Source organism: Heliconius melpomene, chromosome 17, assembly GCF_056956725.1.
Source record: "Heliconius melpomene rosina isolate 202511_hmr_F chromosome 17, ASM5695672v1, whole genome shotgun sequence".
Lineage (NCBI taxonomy): Eukaryota > Metazoa > Arthropoda > Insecta > Lepidoptera > Nymphalidae > Heliconius > Heliconius melpomene.
The window spans coordinates 4,065,500-4,083,158 of NC_140405.1; the positions used below are offsets into that span (position 1 = coordinate 4,065,500).

The following is a 17,659-nucleotide window of genomic DNA, read 5'->3' on the forward strand; positions in this document are numbered from 1 at the left end:
GATATTTTTTGTTATTTTTCATTTACAGTTAGGTACAGTTTAAAGTAGGTTCAAAAAACTCATAACTAACTCTTACTATCGTATATAACTAGAAACTAATTACTACTATTTGATTTCTACTCAGAAATCAAATTTATTTTAAGTCATTTAAGTACCTACCTATGACATACAATAAATTACAAAAATAATAAGCTCATTATGCATAAAGTACCAAAAGTTATCGTAATTTAAAAAAAAAATTTATGATACTTATGATGCTCTTGATTATAACCACATTAACATATTACCAGTTCATTTGTTTCACTAATAGTTCAATAATAAATTCTCTAAGCATTTAAATAACTACAAAATAGCGCGATAAGATAAGACAAAGTAGCCGTGTTCGGGTCTTCCGATAACACTGTCGATGTACGTATAGAGTCGTCAATACAACGTCATGCTCGTTCAAAGACGTCCAGTCGATATGTTTTTATAAAGTCGCGTGTAAGAAAATATTTGTAGAGAGTGAAGTGCTTAAAAAATAATAATGTTGTTAGAAAATTCAAAATTATGCTTGAAAAAAGAACTCTAAATGGAGGTTGAGGAGCGAGCTCAGAGCACGAGCTGGCGCTGGCCACTTCTTGGTTGTGTTATGATTTTGAATGTATGTATTATCACACATTAGTCATTACTTACATAAGTATTAACTGTTTCATGATAGTAAAATATGTCGTTTTTCTAATATATATAGAAATGCGCTAGTTAACTTGTTCCAATGGTTGGTTCCAATTATCTTTTGATAAAGAAAAAGTTATCTGGTTGCGGATGGATATGTCACATACAAATCAATTCATCTTTATTCGTCATTATCGATACATGGTGATAAAGATATATTTACAGAAACGCAATTTAATCGTGCGAGAAATTTCAATCTTAAGTCATAAAAAATACTAAGTATAGGCGTTGGAGAGACAAAAGAAATATCTTTATATGCCCATTAGCTAGTTATAGCCTAACTAATTGTTTAATTCAAGAAAATCTATAAATAAGCTGCACGCTGTATCCCGCATATGATAAAGCAGGGTAAGCACAGGAAAACTAGTGCCAAGACACTCATTTTTCCATTCCGCTGAATTTTTCGAGACAAAGCCGTGTTGAATGGTGGAACTCAACCCCGGGCTTTTGCGTTGGTGCCAGAGCGAAGAATTGAAAATATTAAGAAATAATATTTAATTTCCTCGAGTGGGGATCCAACCTACAACTGTTGCCTTGGAGTCACACCTTGTGCCTCTACGCCATGACGGCCTTAATAGTTTAATTAAGACAAATAAAGACCAATAACACAACTATTATAGGCATCTATAGATATATTTCATGTTATAGCGTCGTCCAGTACGTCTTTTGTTTTTATCGATATTTAAACGATCATTGAATACTAATTATTTTTTGTCGACGCAAAGACTACGCTGTCAATTGTAATGATACCTCCTGTATACTTTAGACAGAGCATACATCATTTTAATTAATACTGTAATATTTTAAAATATCTTATACAAGAAGATCTAGCGAATAAGTATCTATCTATCTAGCTGTGCTCGCTGAACCATCCGATACATGGATATATTATGAAAACACATACTTATTGTACGCGACCTAGTAAGGTTAGATAGGTTTTTATTGTTGAAGTTTTTTAGCTTCATGAAATTAAAATATTGTATATTTAATTCCCCTGACTGGGATTTGAATCTCCCAATTGTGGAGTTTACAGTAGCACTTGTGCCACTGCGCAGAAAGTTGCTTCTAATCAATTAAAGAAACATTAAACTGAAATGAATAGGTACATACGTACTCACTCAATAATCCTATGTTTGCTCTTTGATATCTAAATAAAATATTAATCACTTACCTAAGGTACATGAAAGTGGAGTGGAGTGGTACGTCAAAGAGTGGAATAGAGAGGAATATGATTTATGCTAGAAATCAAAATTTATTTGAAGTACCTAACTAACTACTATTCATTATATTTACTTGAGTTTCTATTAATGAAGGATGGCGAATGAACCCACAATGGCTGTATGTACAAAGAAACTATACCATATTATAGCGTACACGTACTTAAGTCAATAATATATTTACGTTTTTTTTTCACGCTGTACCGCGCACATAGCAGGGTAGAGGGAATCGGGAAACAAGACACTCCGTTCTCATTGAGACTCTTCCATTCCTTACTTTCCGCCGAATTCTCAAGGCATTAAATGTTGAGTGGAAGAGCTAAAAACGCCGCGCTTTGCCACTAGGAAATAAAAATATTTAATATTTCATTTTCTCGAGTTGGAATCGAACCCACAATCTGTTGTGTTTGTGTCCCTGAGCCATGACTGGCTTCACTTGTACCTACTTACTTAAATTATAAGATTATATATTTATACACATCTCTCCATAATATTATAGCCACCATAAAGATGGACTGTCCTTGCGAATTTTGGGGTTGTATAGCTCTGGTATGGCTTGTCTAAATATTTGTGTTCTTATAAAAATATATGGCTGATTTTATGTAAATATTTATCCGCTTGCATCTTAACAAGACGGTACGACCGTGGTGCATGTTGTCAGTAGCGCAGCATATCTGGATAAACAAACAAACGAGACGGCTGTAAGTGACAGGAAAATCTGCAATAGATATTATACTTATATAAAAGTTATGTATATGTTTCTGTGTAACACAATTACAATAAAAAGGCTGTAATATTAGGATTTATGTCTTTTAAATTATTATTATTATTATAATAAATTCTGTGTGGAGCCAAAAATCGGCTGCTTAAAAGAAATAGAGATTTATCCCGATGAAAAATATATCTGTAGTTAACTATATGAATAGTTGATCGAAGTGTAAAGCTTAAAAAATCAGATTCGACCTTCATTAATGTATATTCATGAACAATCATTACAGCAAAGTAAGAAGATATCTACATAAAAATATAAATTGTAAAAATATAAACATGTTTTTTTATTTAACTACCAATTAATAATTGTCATTATCTTAAGCGAAGTATGTCCGTCCGTTTGTTTTGATTTTTTTTCGTAAAATCCTAATGATGATTGATTTGTTAAAATTTTTATATTACGTAAATAGCTACGTATTAGAGCAATAGTAATAATCCACTATGAATTCTTAATTATGTCACGTGTTAAATTGATTAATCATAAATGACATGACGTAGCCGACGTGCAGTTCGGAACCAAATATATTTTGAAACCATATAATCTACCTACTCATGATAATCAAAAAGTGTGAATGCCCAGTGTTATTGAAAAGCAAGTAGTTTTGAAAAATGGTTTTACAAAACGAATGTTTTTCGGCTTTTTGCCTTATTGAATTCCTCTAGTAAAGATTTGTAATCAATTTTTGCTCCTAAACCTGCTTCAAAAGAGGTAATTGCCAACCCAGTCAGTTCATTCTGAGTCGTCGATGTTTCATATTGTTTCTTTAACAGCTTTAAAACATTGTCGTGTTTATGGTGGCACCAAAATGTGATTTCAGCTAAATAAAAACAAAAGAAAATGTTCTGTACGCAACAATTTTCAATGGGGGAAATGAATAATTTAATACTTTAATTTCCTCGCTCTTTTATCCCAGGCATAGCGCGAGGTAGAGTCCCGCTACTCAACAAGTAATGTCTCGAAAATTCAGCGACAAGTGGAGAACAGGTTCCCAGGTTCCGTTTGCCTGCCCTGCTGTATGAAACAACGTGGATCTAAAAAAAATTTTGTAGGTTATAGGTAAGGTTCTTTACTCTACACTATTGACAATTTTAAATTTCTTTTCCAGGTGTGCCTGCCAAGCTTAGTGTTGTCATATGGTGTGATATGGGTTCAATTAGCCAACTTAGAAGTTCCATTATGGCTTGGTCTTGCCGCTCCGTCAGTATTTGTCTTGGTTTATGGACTAACACGTAAGAGTCTACTTTAACTATTTGGTTAACATAGTAAAATAGAATAAAAAAGAAATAAAGAATATGTTCTGAAGTACAGTAGAGTTTTTAAATTCGATTATACAGCCCTCTTCTTCTTCTCTTATACAGATTCGCGATTATCCAGACTACCAACCGCCACCAATAATTATATTAAATATCTTTTTCTATGTAATCTGACAAAATATGAATCTATGTAAATAAGTAAATGCATCATATGCTGGAAAATGACAACAAGTTCCCAATAAACATTGTTTTACGTTGATACGTGATTGTTGTGTTTAAAAAACACAACCAATAATAATGTGATTTTAGTTATCACGATTTACATGTATTTTATATTATCGGAGAAAATTGAAATTTTTTAAACATTCTTAAATTAAATTAATAAATGAATTGTCACTACAAAAGTAGATATTCACTAATGACACTCAGTTACTGCCCACTAAATGAAGAGATAAAATAAATGCTTATTTATAATTATTAATTCCAGAATGTTGGTTCCGAGAGGCTGCAGATTCTTGGGGAGGAACGATGGGGTACAGGATCATGGCGTCAATAGGACTAGTGCTTGTGGTTATTAGTTTGCTGATATGTGCGTTCACATCGTACTTTTGGCAGCCGTTTGTGTATGGCATATTGGGAGGTATAAAGCAAATAAATATTACCTTTTATTGTATATTTACGTTTAAACTAACGATAATAATATAAGATACTTATATTAATAAATTAATAAAATTGAAATAACAATGGAAAATAACATATGTATTAAGAAATTTGTAAAATAATACTAAAAGTAAATAAAATTGCTTTTCAGGTTTAGGCTCGTCGTTAATATCAGCTCAAGTAGATGCTGTTCTATTTGAAACGTACGACTCAAAATTGGGATTGATAAGAGGCCTATGTTTCACAGGACAAGCAGTCGGACAGTCAGTTTTCCCACACATTCTATACATATTGATACAATATTATGAATATCAATTTTCGTACCTATTACTAGCTGCCATTATGCTACAAACGTTACCAGCAGTAATGCTATTAAAAGTAGATGAAGCAAGAAAAAGTAGTTATTTTACCAGATACAAAGAACTGTCACAGACATTTATGGTATACCAAAATGAAGCATTGGATAATTTTTATGGAACCGAATTACAATTACATAATATTAGTAAAAAGTGTTGGAAGAGCCCCTCTGATGATAATCTACATCGAGTTGAAGATATGGATTATGATGATGGTAATGTTATCGAAACTATAACGCCACCTCCCAGTCCGGAGGAAAAGAGACGAAATATTTTTGGTGTTGAAATACTTCCTGAAATTCCAGAGGAGAGTGAAGAAGAAGATAATCAAAGTGTATCTAATTTTAATAAAAAACGCTTGAGCTTTGCTATCAAGAGACTCAGCACTTTAGGAGATAATATCGATGATTGCATAATTAATCAAGTAAGAAAAGACTCACGAAGCAATGATGTGAATGACACCAGAGACTATTCAGAATTAGAAGTTACTTACGAAACGATAGCACCTATGACAGATATTGAAACAGAAAAAATATTTAACTCGTTTGGCTTTAGATGCCGATCTGCGTATGTGAATATGAAGAGGAAACTTTGGATACCTTCATATAGGGTTTATAGAATAAAACGAAGAATGTTATACTTGATGTATAATATAAACGACACGTTTTTTAAGCCTTTAACAAGGTCATTGTCGTGTGGGAAGTTCTATCCAGCACTGTTGTTAAATTTCACAAAGCTAAGCCTGATGGCGATCGGTATCGTTTACTTGCCAATGATAGGTTTGCAGATGCAGCCGAAGCTAGCCATTCTAGAAACTAATTTCTTCATGTCTCTACACGGATTTACTTGGTTGTGCTTCTTGTTGAGTACTCCCTGGTTGGCTCAAACGCCGAAGAGAAACTTTAAGTACGTCGTCGTTGGTGGACTGGTCATATCTACTTGTGCATGTTTCGGTAAATAATTGTTAATTTCCCTTTCATCGGATTATATTAATAATGACAGATTTTTTTTTTTTTTATATTTGATTGATGATTTGAGTCGTTGACAATAATGAAAGATAATAAAATAACTTAAATTTATCCTTATGTAAAATACAAAAAGCACTTATGAAATTCCTATTCTTAAAGCACGTCTTTTTTCCACATTATAGGATACCTTAAGAGGATCTAGTGTCAAGACACTCTTTTCTAAATTTCATTTCCCTGTGTAGGGATCGTACCCACAATTAACGTTATTACGGTCACACGCTGCCCCATTGCGCTACGGTAGCCTTAAAAATTCCTATTTACTTATATATATTTATTTCAGTTTTAGCAGCAGCAACAAACCATGATGCGTATTCTGTAGGATGTGTCATAGCAGGATTCGGTTATGGCGCCATCACTTCTTGTTGGGAAACAGCTGTTCAGGACTTCGTTGGAGCCCGGAAATGGCCAAAAATTCACAGCACCTTAGAAACGTTATCAGCTATCTTCCTTGCTGTCTTCTCTGTAGGGCTCTCTTTTGTATTACAGGAGGAACAGGGTATACAATGTTCTATGTTTATCTTAGGAATAATAACGGCTATAGCGTCCATCGTTTGGTTTATAATTGCGATAGTATCAGTTTATCAGAGTAAAGTGAGATCGTTGAGCTTAAAAAGAAAGTGGTTCTTTTAAAATTACTTCTTTGTTCCCAAGTGATGAGTGTAGATAATAAAAAAAAAATTCAGAAATATTCGATAATGTTGCCATTTCTTGAAAAGAAAAGCGAGTTCGTTTAAGTCGTAGATACTTATTGACAAGACTGTTGTGATATTTTTTATATAACTAAATGTAATACAAGACTATATTAATATTTATAAGTTATGTAGATATTCTATTTATGTTAGATTAATATTTATGTACAAGAAAAAATAATACATGTATTTTTGAAAGAAATATTTTGTTTCAAAAAATTATGTCGTCTCTGTGTTTATCGTTAAAGTTATTTTATCTCAAATAAGCCCATTCCGTGCATAGTTATATATAAAACCTCAGTGATTTACATTTTATTTCTTTTGGTCCTGTGTAAAACAAAAAATTTATTGCGTCGTCGCAAAGTAAAATATATTTTTTCATATATATTAGAATCCTTTTTAAAAGATGAAGGAAAGGAAAGGAAGGAAAGGAAGGAAAGGAAGAATCTTTCAGATTAATTCAGACGCTGGATATTTCCTAACTGATAATTTTTTAAAGAATAGAATGATAAAATCAAATCAGCCACTTAAGCGGTACACGTTAAGGGAGATCACAGAATAAAACCGGACAAGTGCGAGTCGGGCTCATCCACCGAGGGTTCCGTACAAATATTGGAGGTATCGAGCTTTTTCTGAAATTCAAGCTTAGCTTAGCCAGAGCCCATTTAATCTGATACCTTGAACTAGCAACTTTAATACCAAATTTTGAATCTTATATTTTAGGTTAATAGTAGTAGAAAATAGTTTTCAGATTTATTTCAGTAAATGTAGAAATACGATTTTTTTAGGAAATCAAAGGAACGTAGATATGAATATATGGTTTGAATTTCAAATGGATATCTTCTAGCGTTACAGAGATAAAGGCTCTTGACGGACAGACAGACAAACGGACGGACGAACAATAAAGTGATCTTATAAAGGTTCCTTTTATGTTTAAAAAGTGCGGAAACTATAAGGGCCGAAAGTTCTTAAGACGCTTCCGAATTAGTCAAAAGAGTACGACGTACAACATTGGCATTATCCGATTTCAATGATGGTTTGGTAGGGTGTTACCGATGAAGCAGTGACTGAGCTATATTTTTTGAAGGTAGGCTAGCTTTTTGAGAAGATAGGAATGTACAACATTCTCCCTAGTGGGAATCGAACCCACAAATGCCGACTGTTCGCATGCCACGGCCACGAGCTCAATTATGATATCATGTCAATTAAACTCACTATTTACTTAAGTTGATGTAATTGAGTTATTGAGGTAAAATCCACAGTGTAGTAAATATTTGTATATTTCTCATGTTTTACTGCAATAGTGTCATAATGTAGACAAATATTTACAGGAAGTTTCTGATAAAGATGATAATAAATAGCCATAGCTAAGTCAGGTCTTTTATTCAGCGAAAATAACTTAAAAGGTGACCTTAAGATAAAACAAGTTTTTTGTCACCATAAACTTATAAACGACCGGCAAACATTTTAAAATTATTTATAAGTGTTTTAGTATCGTGTATATAAACAAGTATATGCACTTGAAAAAACACTATTATTTGGGAATCACAGACAGACACTTTTATGGTGATGATGAAGAGGAAATAGATAAATAGATGAGTAGATTACTCTAACTTATTATTATGATAGAAATAGATATGAACTAAATGTTTTGCCACGGGAAATATGTAAGTAAACAATATGAAAATAAGTGTCAGGTGTATTTGCATGTGCTGTCTAATCAAGATATTTCCATGAGTGACTGTGTAAACTGGTGAGATGTCCTTGTGTAAACAATCCCGCGCGCCCATTTTAATTATTATCTCCAATGAAAATATATCTATGTTATTCTGTTGAATACAACCCGATAAACGACTCATACTCGACGGTGCGCTCCTTGTACTGGATAATAATTAAATCTATACTGAAATGTGGCCATGGCTTTTAAAAAGGAAGAAAATAATATTTTTTTCATCGCACTTGTGGTAATTTCTTTATATATATATGTATTCTTAAAATATTTTTATTCGTATAAATCAATGTTAAATTAATCAATATTTTATGTTTTCAGATAACAGTGACGGTGTTTCCTTTTGTCTCTACACAAAATATTAACTGTAATGGAAAAGCCTTTCATTGCGTGAATTCAACACATTTTAAAATATGCGTTGATTTAGGCGGTGGTATATCGACTACAGTCGATGATTTTGTTATCCCATGTCCCAGAAATACTGTGTGCAAGGGCAGTAATTACTTTGAATGTGAATATGTAGCAACGACCACTCTCAAGTCAACACAAAAGAGTGAAGTACCGAACGACATAAGTGTGACTCCTTCATTAAAAAACATTGATATCGCAACAACTTTCTCTAATAAAACAAGTGAAAACAAATTGTCAGAAATTGTTATGAGTACAATACCTTCATCGACATTAGAGTTTACAGATTTAACTACAGAAAGTGCATTACAAAATATAAGTAGTGATTTAAGTGACAGTGATATATATCGTTCACGTGAAACTACAATTGGAGAACAATCAACAGCCAATGAGGAATTGGCACCTACAACTTTTGCAAAGGTAATATTAGATAATATTGAGTATAATATTAGTGGCACGGAAATAGGAAATGCTTTATCAAATTCAAATCTTTCAAAAAATTTTAATGAAGATTATAAAATCAGTGACATTGAAAACTCTACAAGTCTATTTATTGATTTTTCATCGGATTACAATGCCAAAAATAAACAGGATTATGAAAATCAAAATATTCAACAATTACCTGTAACAGTACTTAAGAATACCATATTTGATGGACTTACAAATTCATCTCCTATTGATTATACAACTGAAATTGATCAAGGTAGTTATAATACAAAGTATTTTGTAAATGGGGCATCAACTGAAACTGACATTACCTCAGTATCATATAATAAAACAAGTAATCGAAGTATTTCTTCGAATAATATAAGTAATTTAACAGAAACTGAAAGCATATCTCTTGCGTCTAATAAACCTCATAATTTAACTAATATTGCAACAGATAAAATATCTGTACAAAAAGTAAATGATACTCAATTAGTAGAAATTGGTGAAATAATTACAGATCCCACTATTGAGCTTCATGTTTTGGATATTTGGGATAATATGCCAACTTCGGAGGTATATAAAAACAAAGCAAATAATGGATCCCCCAAAGCTTTAAGTGAAACAAGTAAAGCTATAAAATATACAGCAACGGATAAAAATATATTTTACAACCCTGTAACTGTTACCGAAGCTGAAAATTATGTTAGTGAGAAAATTGATAATACTACTACTGAGTCGCTTAATATTAATAATAGTAGTAGGTTAAACAATAAGACAGAAGAGGTACCAAATCTGAAGTATGCAACTGTAGACCTATTACAAAATACTAAAAAATCTACATTACATGATGTATTTAAAAATATAATATCTCCTGACGAGCAACCACTAACAACGGAGCCTAGTAATTTTATTCCTAAGACATTTTTGACACCAAATCTAAATTTAGCATCACAATTTGAAGAGGAAGGCATAACTAAAGACTTTAATAATACTCTAAGTAAAAACAGTTTTGCCAATGTTTCATTATCTACAATTTCTTCTTTAAAATTAGAAGAAAATATTGAAATTGTTCGTGATATGTCATATGCAACGGAGCCATCACCAACACTCGAAGTAATTTCTAGTCAATCTTATTTTTTAAAGCAAACCTCTTCATTTTCATCATCCAAACACACCAATAACTCCATGGCTATAAATACAGAGTCAACAAAGATGTCTGATGATACATCGATGAAAGATCGAAATACATATACCACTCCAACTTTGTATACGGATGAGCATAGCATTGAACCTACGATGGTTAAAGATGAACTTAATTCAGAGGTGTTTACTTCTATAAAGGATACAACAATTAACAATTATAATGGACAAGTAACTATTGTACCCAACAATACATTTATAAGCACTGAAAAAGTAGCAAAATCTAATGGAAGTAATATTCACTATAATGTATATGAAAAAATATCTGAAAAATTAAGTACAACACAAGCTGCTTTTCAATCTTTTAGTAGTAATGAATCAGTGCATAAAGGTACATCTACTTTAGATCCAATAAAATTTAATGATAATATCTTTGTAAGTTTATATCAATTTGGAAACACCACAGTCCAAGACATCGAATTAAGAAACAATATAACAAATTATGAAACTGAGGTACAGTCAGGTAACTATAATAATATATCCAACACGCATTATATAAATGATATAATAAATTCTGATGCCATTATTGTCAAAAGGAGTAATTCACGAACAAATTTGCCTAATGAAAATAAAAACATTTTTAATACTTTTGAAAATTTTAATGTTACAGATGTATTTAACACAAGTTTAATTGAATCTCGTGTCAATTTTACTGGAAATACTAATGTACTAATACTTGATAGTAACACAAAGATGCCTATTGAAAATATAGCTGAGAAGCGTACAGATATAATAACTGCTGTGGGAAAAATCAATATTACAAGAGATTTTGGCTTAGAACTGGAACAGAATGAAAATAGTAAATTTAAAATGTCCGACGGAGTTCTTAAAGATAGTAATTTAAAAATATTACGGGAAGGTACTCAAAATATTGAAAATAGGACACAATTAATTTTCAGTACCACAGAGATGGGGGATAAAAACGGTAACAAAGTAACTGAAATAAATATGAACATTTTTGGAGATATTAAAGACGCAATCGAGAATTCTGTAAATAATCCAACATCATCCCGTATAAATATTACTAAGGAAAACAACCCACAAATATTAACGTATTTTAATAACACTGACAATATGAATGTAAATTCTATTGACAATAAAGAAAATATACAGATATTTAATAACCTTAAAATCACAGCTAAAAAGTATACAACACTTTTCACGAATACAACCTTCGCGGATACAACAGCTCCCATTTTAAGTGTAACAAGTGATACAGAAATTACAACCCAAATGTACAATAGTTCAGAATATAATAGCTCACAGCAAATGACAAATGATACAACGGTCAATGATAATGATATAAAAGAAATTATAACCCTTAAAAATAGTGAGATTATTGATCTAAACGTTGCTGCGGAAATAGTATTACCTATAGGAAACATAAGTAAAAATGCTAGTGAAAATGTAGAAACTAATAAAGGAACTTTAATTAATGTAATAGAAAATTCTGGCTTAGATCAAAACAATGTAACTAAAACTAAATTTATAGAAAATTCTACTACGCATATTAAAAACACAACTGGTGATACCAATATTTTAAAAGAGACACACGCTACAGTAATAGATATACCAAGTTACTATAACAGTGTTAGTAAAGGGGAGGTTATGAATATAAATTTGCAAAATAATATTAATGGCGAAATAAAAGAAATGAAACTTATTGAAGAGAATAATAATACAATCCAAACTAATGGATACGCAAAGGCCAAAGAAATAAAATTAATAGATGACAGAACTGTAGTCAATGATCGTTCTGGGATTAGTAATGGTGTAATAAGTAAATACAATAAAACGATCATAAACGAGTCAAAATTGACTACAAATAATACATCGCTTGATAACACTGATAATATTGCTAATTTATTGGCTAATAATACTACTAATATGCCAGAGCAATATGGAAATAATGATTCCAATAAAAATGGAGAAAAAAACGTATTTAGCGATACAGAAATTAAAAACAATGCAACGAAGTCAAATAAAATGTTTTTTAATGAATTTGATAATACAAATTTCAATATGAATACCGACAGTGTTAATGTAACAAAAATAATGAAAAATAAAGTAAGCTTACCACAGTTAAACATTACTGATAAATCACAAGACACAAGGACCGAACCTATCAATATTGAAAATAATAAAACAAATCATATGATCCCACCTAATACTGTGATTCAAAATATGTCCGTCATTAATACACCAAAATTTGATATATATAGTGTTAATGACAGTAATATAAGTTTGAATACTTCTAAGAATGGTGTTAGAGAAGCAAACAAACAAACAAATTTCAAAAATAGTAGCGCGGACCAAATGCTGGAACTCGTAAATGAAGACGTAAAAGCTGATAATATCTCTGCAGTAACCAAAGTAGCTGTGGCAACTTATATTAAAAATATTACAACGGCGGTACCGTTATCTTCACAAGCCACTCAAAATTCTTATCAACAAAATAAAACTAATGTAAACGAATCCTTCAATAAAAGTCAAGACTTACATATTTCTTCACTCAATAAAAATTTCACTGGAAACTTGGAAACATCTTCTAATACACTCAAATTGCATAATATTGTAACTAACAATTCTATGACACATAAAAATGATTTAGATATTGTTTTTAATGCAACACAACCATCGAATATACATTTCACTACTGATTACAAAGATATGGGTACAAGTTCTTTCAAATATGGTTCAGTAAATCAGCAAGACTTATCAAGTACAGGACTCGAATTTTCGGCCGAGTCAAAAACCTTTTCTACAACATCCACAAATATCATAAGAGATGACTTGTCATATACTGATATAACATCACATTTAGTAAAATACAACGCTAATGTACCACAAATACCTAAAACGGTAGGATATGATTTCACAACGTCACCATATGAAGAAAAAAATAAGGTTACGCATTCTATGAAAGATATAATAAATATAGAAGAAAAGAAGGATGTTAATGGTAATAATTTATATACAACGGAATACCAAACAAAAGTGACCAAAACAGAAATAAGTTTTTTAAGTGTCACGACACCTAATATTAGACAAATTCCTGCAACGCAACCTACTGATATATTGAAACCGATTACTTGTAAAATAAGAAGTCATGGCAAATATCCAGACGAAAACGATTGCAATAAATTCTACATTTGTATAGGCAAACAATCACCAATTACTGGAAAATGTCCAATCGGTACTGTTTTTAGTGATATTAAAAAACAATGCACAAATAATTTATCACATTGCATTAGAAATAATCAGTTTAAATGCTTAGCTGAAGGAAGGTTCGTAGATGTGATGTCGAACGATTATTATTACATTTGTGCCAAGAACAAAAGAGGTTTTGTGAGATTTAAACTTAAATGTCAGGAAGGTTATTATCTTAATAGAAATACTGTTCATTGTATGTTAAAAGACACATTTGAAGAAGATTCGAAAAATACAAGCGAAAGCAGAACAAAAGAATCCGTATCGAGTGAGACATTTCAGTTCACTAAAAATTTCATATGTGTAAATGAAGGCAAATTTGAATTCCCTGAAGACTGTAGAAAATATTACGTGTGTACAAGAAAGTCCTCAGTATTTAGACGTAGACTCAAACAGTGTGAATCTGATGAAGTCTTCGATAGACATAGGAAAAAATGCGTGGATGATGAAAGTTATGAGTGCAGGTTTTAATAATAAAAGTATAGAGTCTAATAATTGTAAATTATTTATTTTGGTAATTATTTGGAATAAAATATTCATAATTAATTTCTATGTTGTTTTATTAAATTTCAAACTATTTATTATATTATACTTATATGTAGCGTATAAAAATAAAATATAATCAAATCAGTCTTAAGTGTACAACCTATTTTCATTTTACTGTAGCAAAAATTCAGTTCTTGGCCTTCGGAGTACGGTACCAGTGCTATGAATGAATTGGTCTTCGGAGTCTTTCTCTAGAGTCATACAAAAGTGGTTTGAAAATATTGTGCATCGGATAGCAAACTCTCCACTAACAGGCTTAGAGGGGCAGAAGTACGTTGGGCGAACTGGACCCGTGTCCTGTGTCACTGTGAACTTGTAGCTCTTGCAATCTATAGGTCTAAGGCCTGATTGAATTAATCCTAAATTTTGTGAATTTTGGTCTTCTACTCCTTTTACATCACCGTAGTACGAAGGTTTACTTTTCTTCACATTTGTCAAAGGACACTTATATTTTTCAGGCGACGTGCACGTGCGGGTGTAGCCGCTGAAAATGGTACTTCCGGAGCATTTGAATTTGATACCTTGAAATCGATTTTTATTAGGTATGCATAAGATGTAGCCTTTGCAGTCATCTACGCTTGGATCGGCGATTCTTTCGTTGCTGTGACATCGGACAGCGCGTGTTATAACAGGATCTATATAGTTAAGTGGATTTTCGCAAATGTCGACAGACTCCTCGTTGCACACGGTGTTGTGAGGACACAGAAACGTGGGGCCGAACAGTTTCTCGCCATCGCATAATTTTAATTTCGAAATTCCATCACAAACAAAGCCGTAGGGACCGCAGTCGTAGTTTCTATAGTTTCCATATGCAATCACTTCACTATTTAATAAGTGCACCTGAAAGAAAATATTTTTATTACAATTTTTTTTGTCTGTGAGGGCAGTCGTGGCGCAGGAGCACAAGCATGTGACTGTAAACGCGACAAGTTGTGAGTTCGATTCCCGTTCGAGGGAATTAACTATTTAATATTTTACACTCTACACGCAATGCCGCCCAGTATACGATGGAAAGTGGGCAACGGAGTGTCTTAACACCCTGCCTACCCTGCTACATACAGCGTTTATTTTGTCTTGACAATATATATTTTAATAGCGGACGGGCGCATCTTCGCTTGCGTATTTAAGGGTGAATTTTGAATAACCCATGAAACATGTGTTCAATGAAATATTTTTAAGAAACTAAATTTCAAATTTTATAAAAAGCGGTGGCGATTTAAGGATTTTTCCATACAAACTTTCAACCCCTTATTTGCACCCTTAGGGGGTGAATTCTAGAAAACCATGAAACTTATGTTCAATTAAATATTTTTAAGAATCTAAATATCAAATTTTATAAAAATCGGTGGCGATTTAAGAATTTTCCCATACAAACTTTCAACCCCTTATTTACACCCTTAGGGGGAGAATTCTAGAAAACGATGAAACACGTGTTCAATTAAATACTTTTAAAAATCTAAATTTCAAATTTTATGCACTTATTATTTTTATGCTGATTTAAATTTTTTTCCATACAAATTTTGAACCCCTATTTCACCCCTTTAGGGTTAACATTTTTCAAAATCCCTTCTTAGTGGATGTGTAAGGTTTCTACCATCAGCGGTTACGGCTGTGCGTGCGTCTTACCTCAGTCAGTGAGGACAAGTCCTTTTATATATATTTTTATTATACCCTCTTATGAATGTGAACGAATTTATTATAAATTCAACAAATTTCAAGAAACTACACTACGAATAAAAATTTAATTATACTTAAAAATTAAAAAGTACTTACAAGAAGTATCACAAGGTAAGTAGATTTTAACATTTTCACTAAAATATTAATTTTGGATACTTCTACTTCTATTACTTTGTCCACTCAAGATACACTGTCAAGGTTGTTAGAATAACTGAATGCGACTAACGGCTTCTTCAACTTCCTTTCAATCTTCACACCTCAATAACCATTTTAGCACCTTGTATGTAAATAATATTATGTGTCAATGGGTGTCCTACTGGACGTAAAATCTAATTTTATATGTGGTTTCTATGAACAGTTATGCTATCATGATATTATAAGAGCAAAAAACGGTGAATATTAATATATTATCAAATTCACGCTCAAAGCCTTAACAATGTGAATTCCTATGTTTTTATTATTTGTATTTCTGGAAATCGAATCTGCACCAGTAAATTTATGAGATTGTATGTCGAAACTATTTTATTTCCTAAAGTCCTAAATTTCACTTTTAACCATCAATTTTAGATGTAGGTAATAAATTAAATAAATAAATAAATCCCGCGCACAGTAGGGTAGGTAGAGGGAACCTAGTGTTAAGACACTCCATGTCCCACTTTCCACCCAATTCTGGAGAAGAAATGGAAATATAAATTTAAATAAATATTTAATTTCATCGAGTGGGGATCGAACCTACAAGCAGTCGCGTGTACAATCATACCTTATGTCCCTGCGCCACGACTGGCCTCTGGTAGTAAATTAAAATTATTTTTAATGTTTTTAGAGCAAGGTCTTTTGCAAAGCCAAAGTTAGGTATAAATTTACGTAACTAAACTGTAAACATAGGTACCTACATATCTATCTATACAAATTGTTAGTGTTGATTGCTACAAGTACTTATGTTAATATTTTCAATATAAGAAGCAACCAGTTAAATATTTATTGTAAATGTATAAACAAAATGGTGGTTTGTGTAACCTCATGACAAGCTACAAGGAAACATTTCCCTTTATTTCCTAATCATATAAATGTTTATGTAGGTACAGTGTGATTTCTCCATATTTGATTAAATGAATAAACCGTTGTACAAGATTGTGAGTATAAGGTGACTCGTAGGTTCGATTCTCACTCGAGGAAATTAAATATTCAATGTATAAAAAATAAGAATTATCCACGCTCCTTACCTCCGAAATTACAGAGGTTAGACTTATAAAAGAAAATCAAATTTGTTTACGTTATTATAAACAATTAATGAAAAAAGTCATTTAGGATGATGTAAAAAACTATTAGGACAAGAATCTGATTTAAAAAAATGTCCGTTTGTATACGCACATTTTCACATTTTCTGAAGTACAGGATGGATGTCATTGAAACTTTTTTTGTTATATTAGTCCAACCAAACTATAAGACTTATTAGATACCTCGTCAAAAAGTTGTGCTTGATGAACACGCATTGAAAAGTTTCGGCACAACCACAAATTCGGCCTATTTTTTGACCGAAACTGAAACTGCCTAAAACTAATTCTTTTAACAGAAATCGAAATTATAGTCGGTCATTACTAATGTTACACTTACAATCTACTGACCTTTCCATTTCTTTTTGTTTATGTATCTCCTTTTAATTTGTTCATAGTATGCAAAGAGAAATTAATTAAAAGTCTTCTGCAAGATTAAGAAACTCACAGGAGCCACCATTATGTTGGGTCAATTCAAAATATTAAAAAAAACACTG

The 17,659-nt window shown here is 31.8% G+C and overlaps 3 protein-coding genes across 4 annotated transcripts; 2 read left to right on the forward strand and 1 right to left on the reverse strand.

Annotated features, from left to right (window-relative positions):
• The first annotated feature begins 387 nt into the window (after positions 1-387).
• On the forward strand, positions 388-6,891 carry LOC146529887 (uncharacterized). Its single transcript, XM_085200109.1, has 5 exons — positions 388-643; positions 3,809-3,932; positions 4,444-4,596; positions 4,768-5,925; positions 6,281-6,891. The coding sequence occupies exons 1-5, from the start codon at positions 572-574 to the stop codon at positions 6,628-6,630; spliced, it is 1,857 nt and encodes a 618-aa protein (XP_085056235.1). The 5' UTR covers positions 388-571; the 3' UTR covers positions 6,631-6,891.
• Positions 6,892-7,023: 132 nt separating this feature from the next.
• LOC146529888 (uncharacterized) lies at positions 7,024-14,211 on the forward strand. 2 transcript variants are annotated; one of them, XM_085200107.1, is made up of 3 exons: positions 7,024-8,653; positions 8,740-10,918; positions 11,066-14,211. In XM_085200107.1, exons 1-3 carry the CDS (start codon positions 8,606-8,608, stop codon positions 14,134-14,136), a joined length of 5,298 nt encoding a protein of 1,765 aa, XP_085056233.1. In that variant the 5' UTR covers positions 7,024-8,605; the 3' UTR covers positions 14,137-14,211. The 2 variants fall into 2 exon arrangements, with proteins under 2 accessions (XP_085056233.1, XP_085056232.1); XM_085200106.1 differs by having other exon boundaries at positions 7,024-7,776; positions 8,021-8,653; positions 8,740-14,211.
• Positions 14,208-17,641, reverse strand: LOC146529889 (uncharacterized). The gene is made up of 3 exons (XM_085200111.1): positions 17,514-17,641; positions 15,985-16,165; positions 14,208-15,051 (listed from the first exon to the last, which is right to left on the reverse strand). Exons 2-3 carry the CDS (start codon positions 16,015-16,017, stop codon positions 14,323-14,325), a joined length of 762 nt encoding a protein of 253 aa, XP_085056237.1. The 5' UTR covers positions 16,018-16,165; positions 17,514-17,641; the 3' UTR covers positions 14,208-14,322.
• Positions 17,642-17,659: the final 18 nt, after the last annotated feature.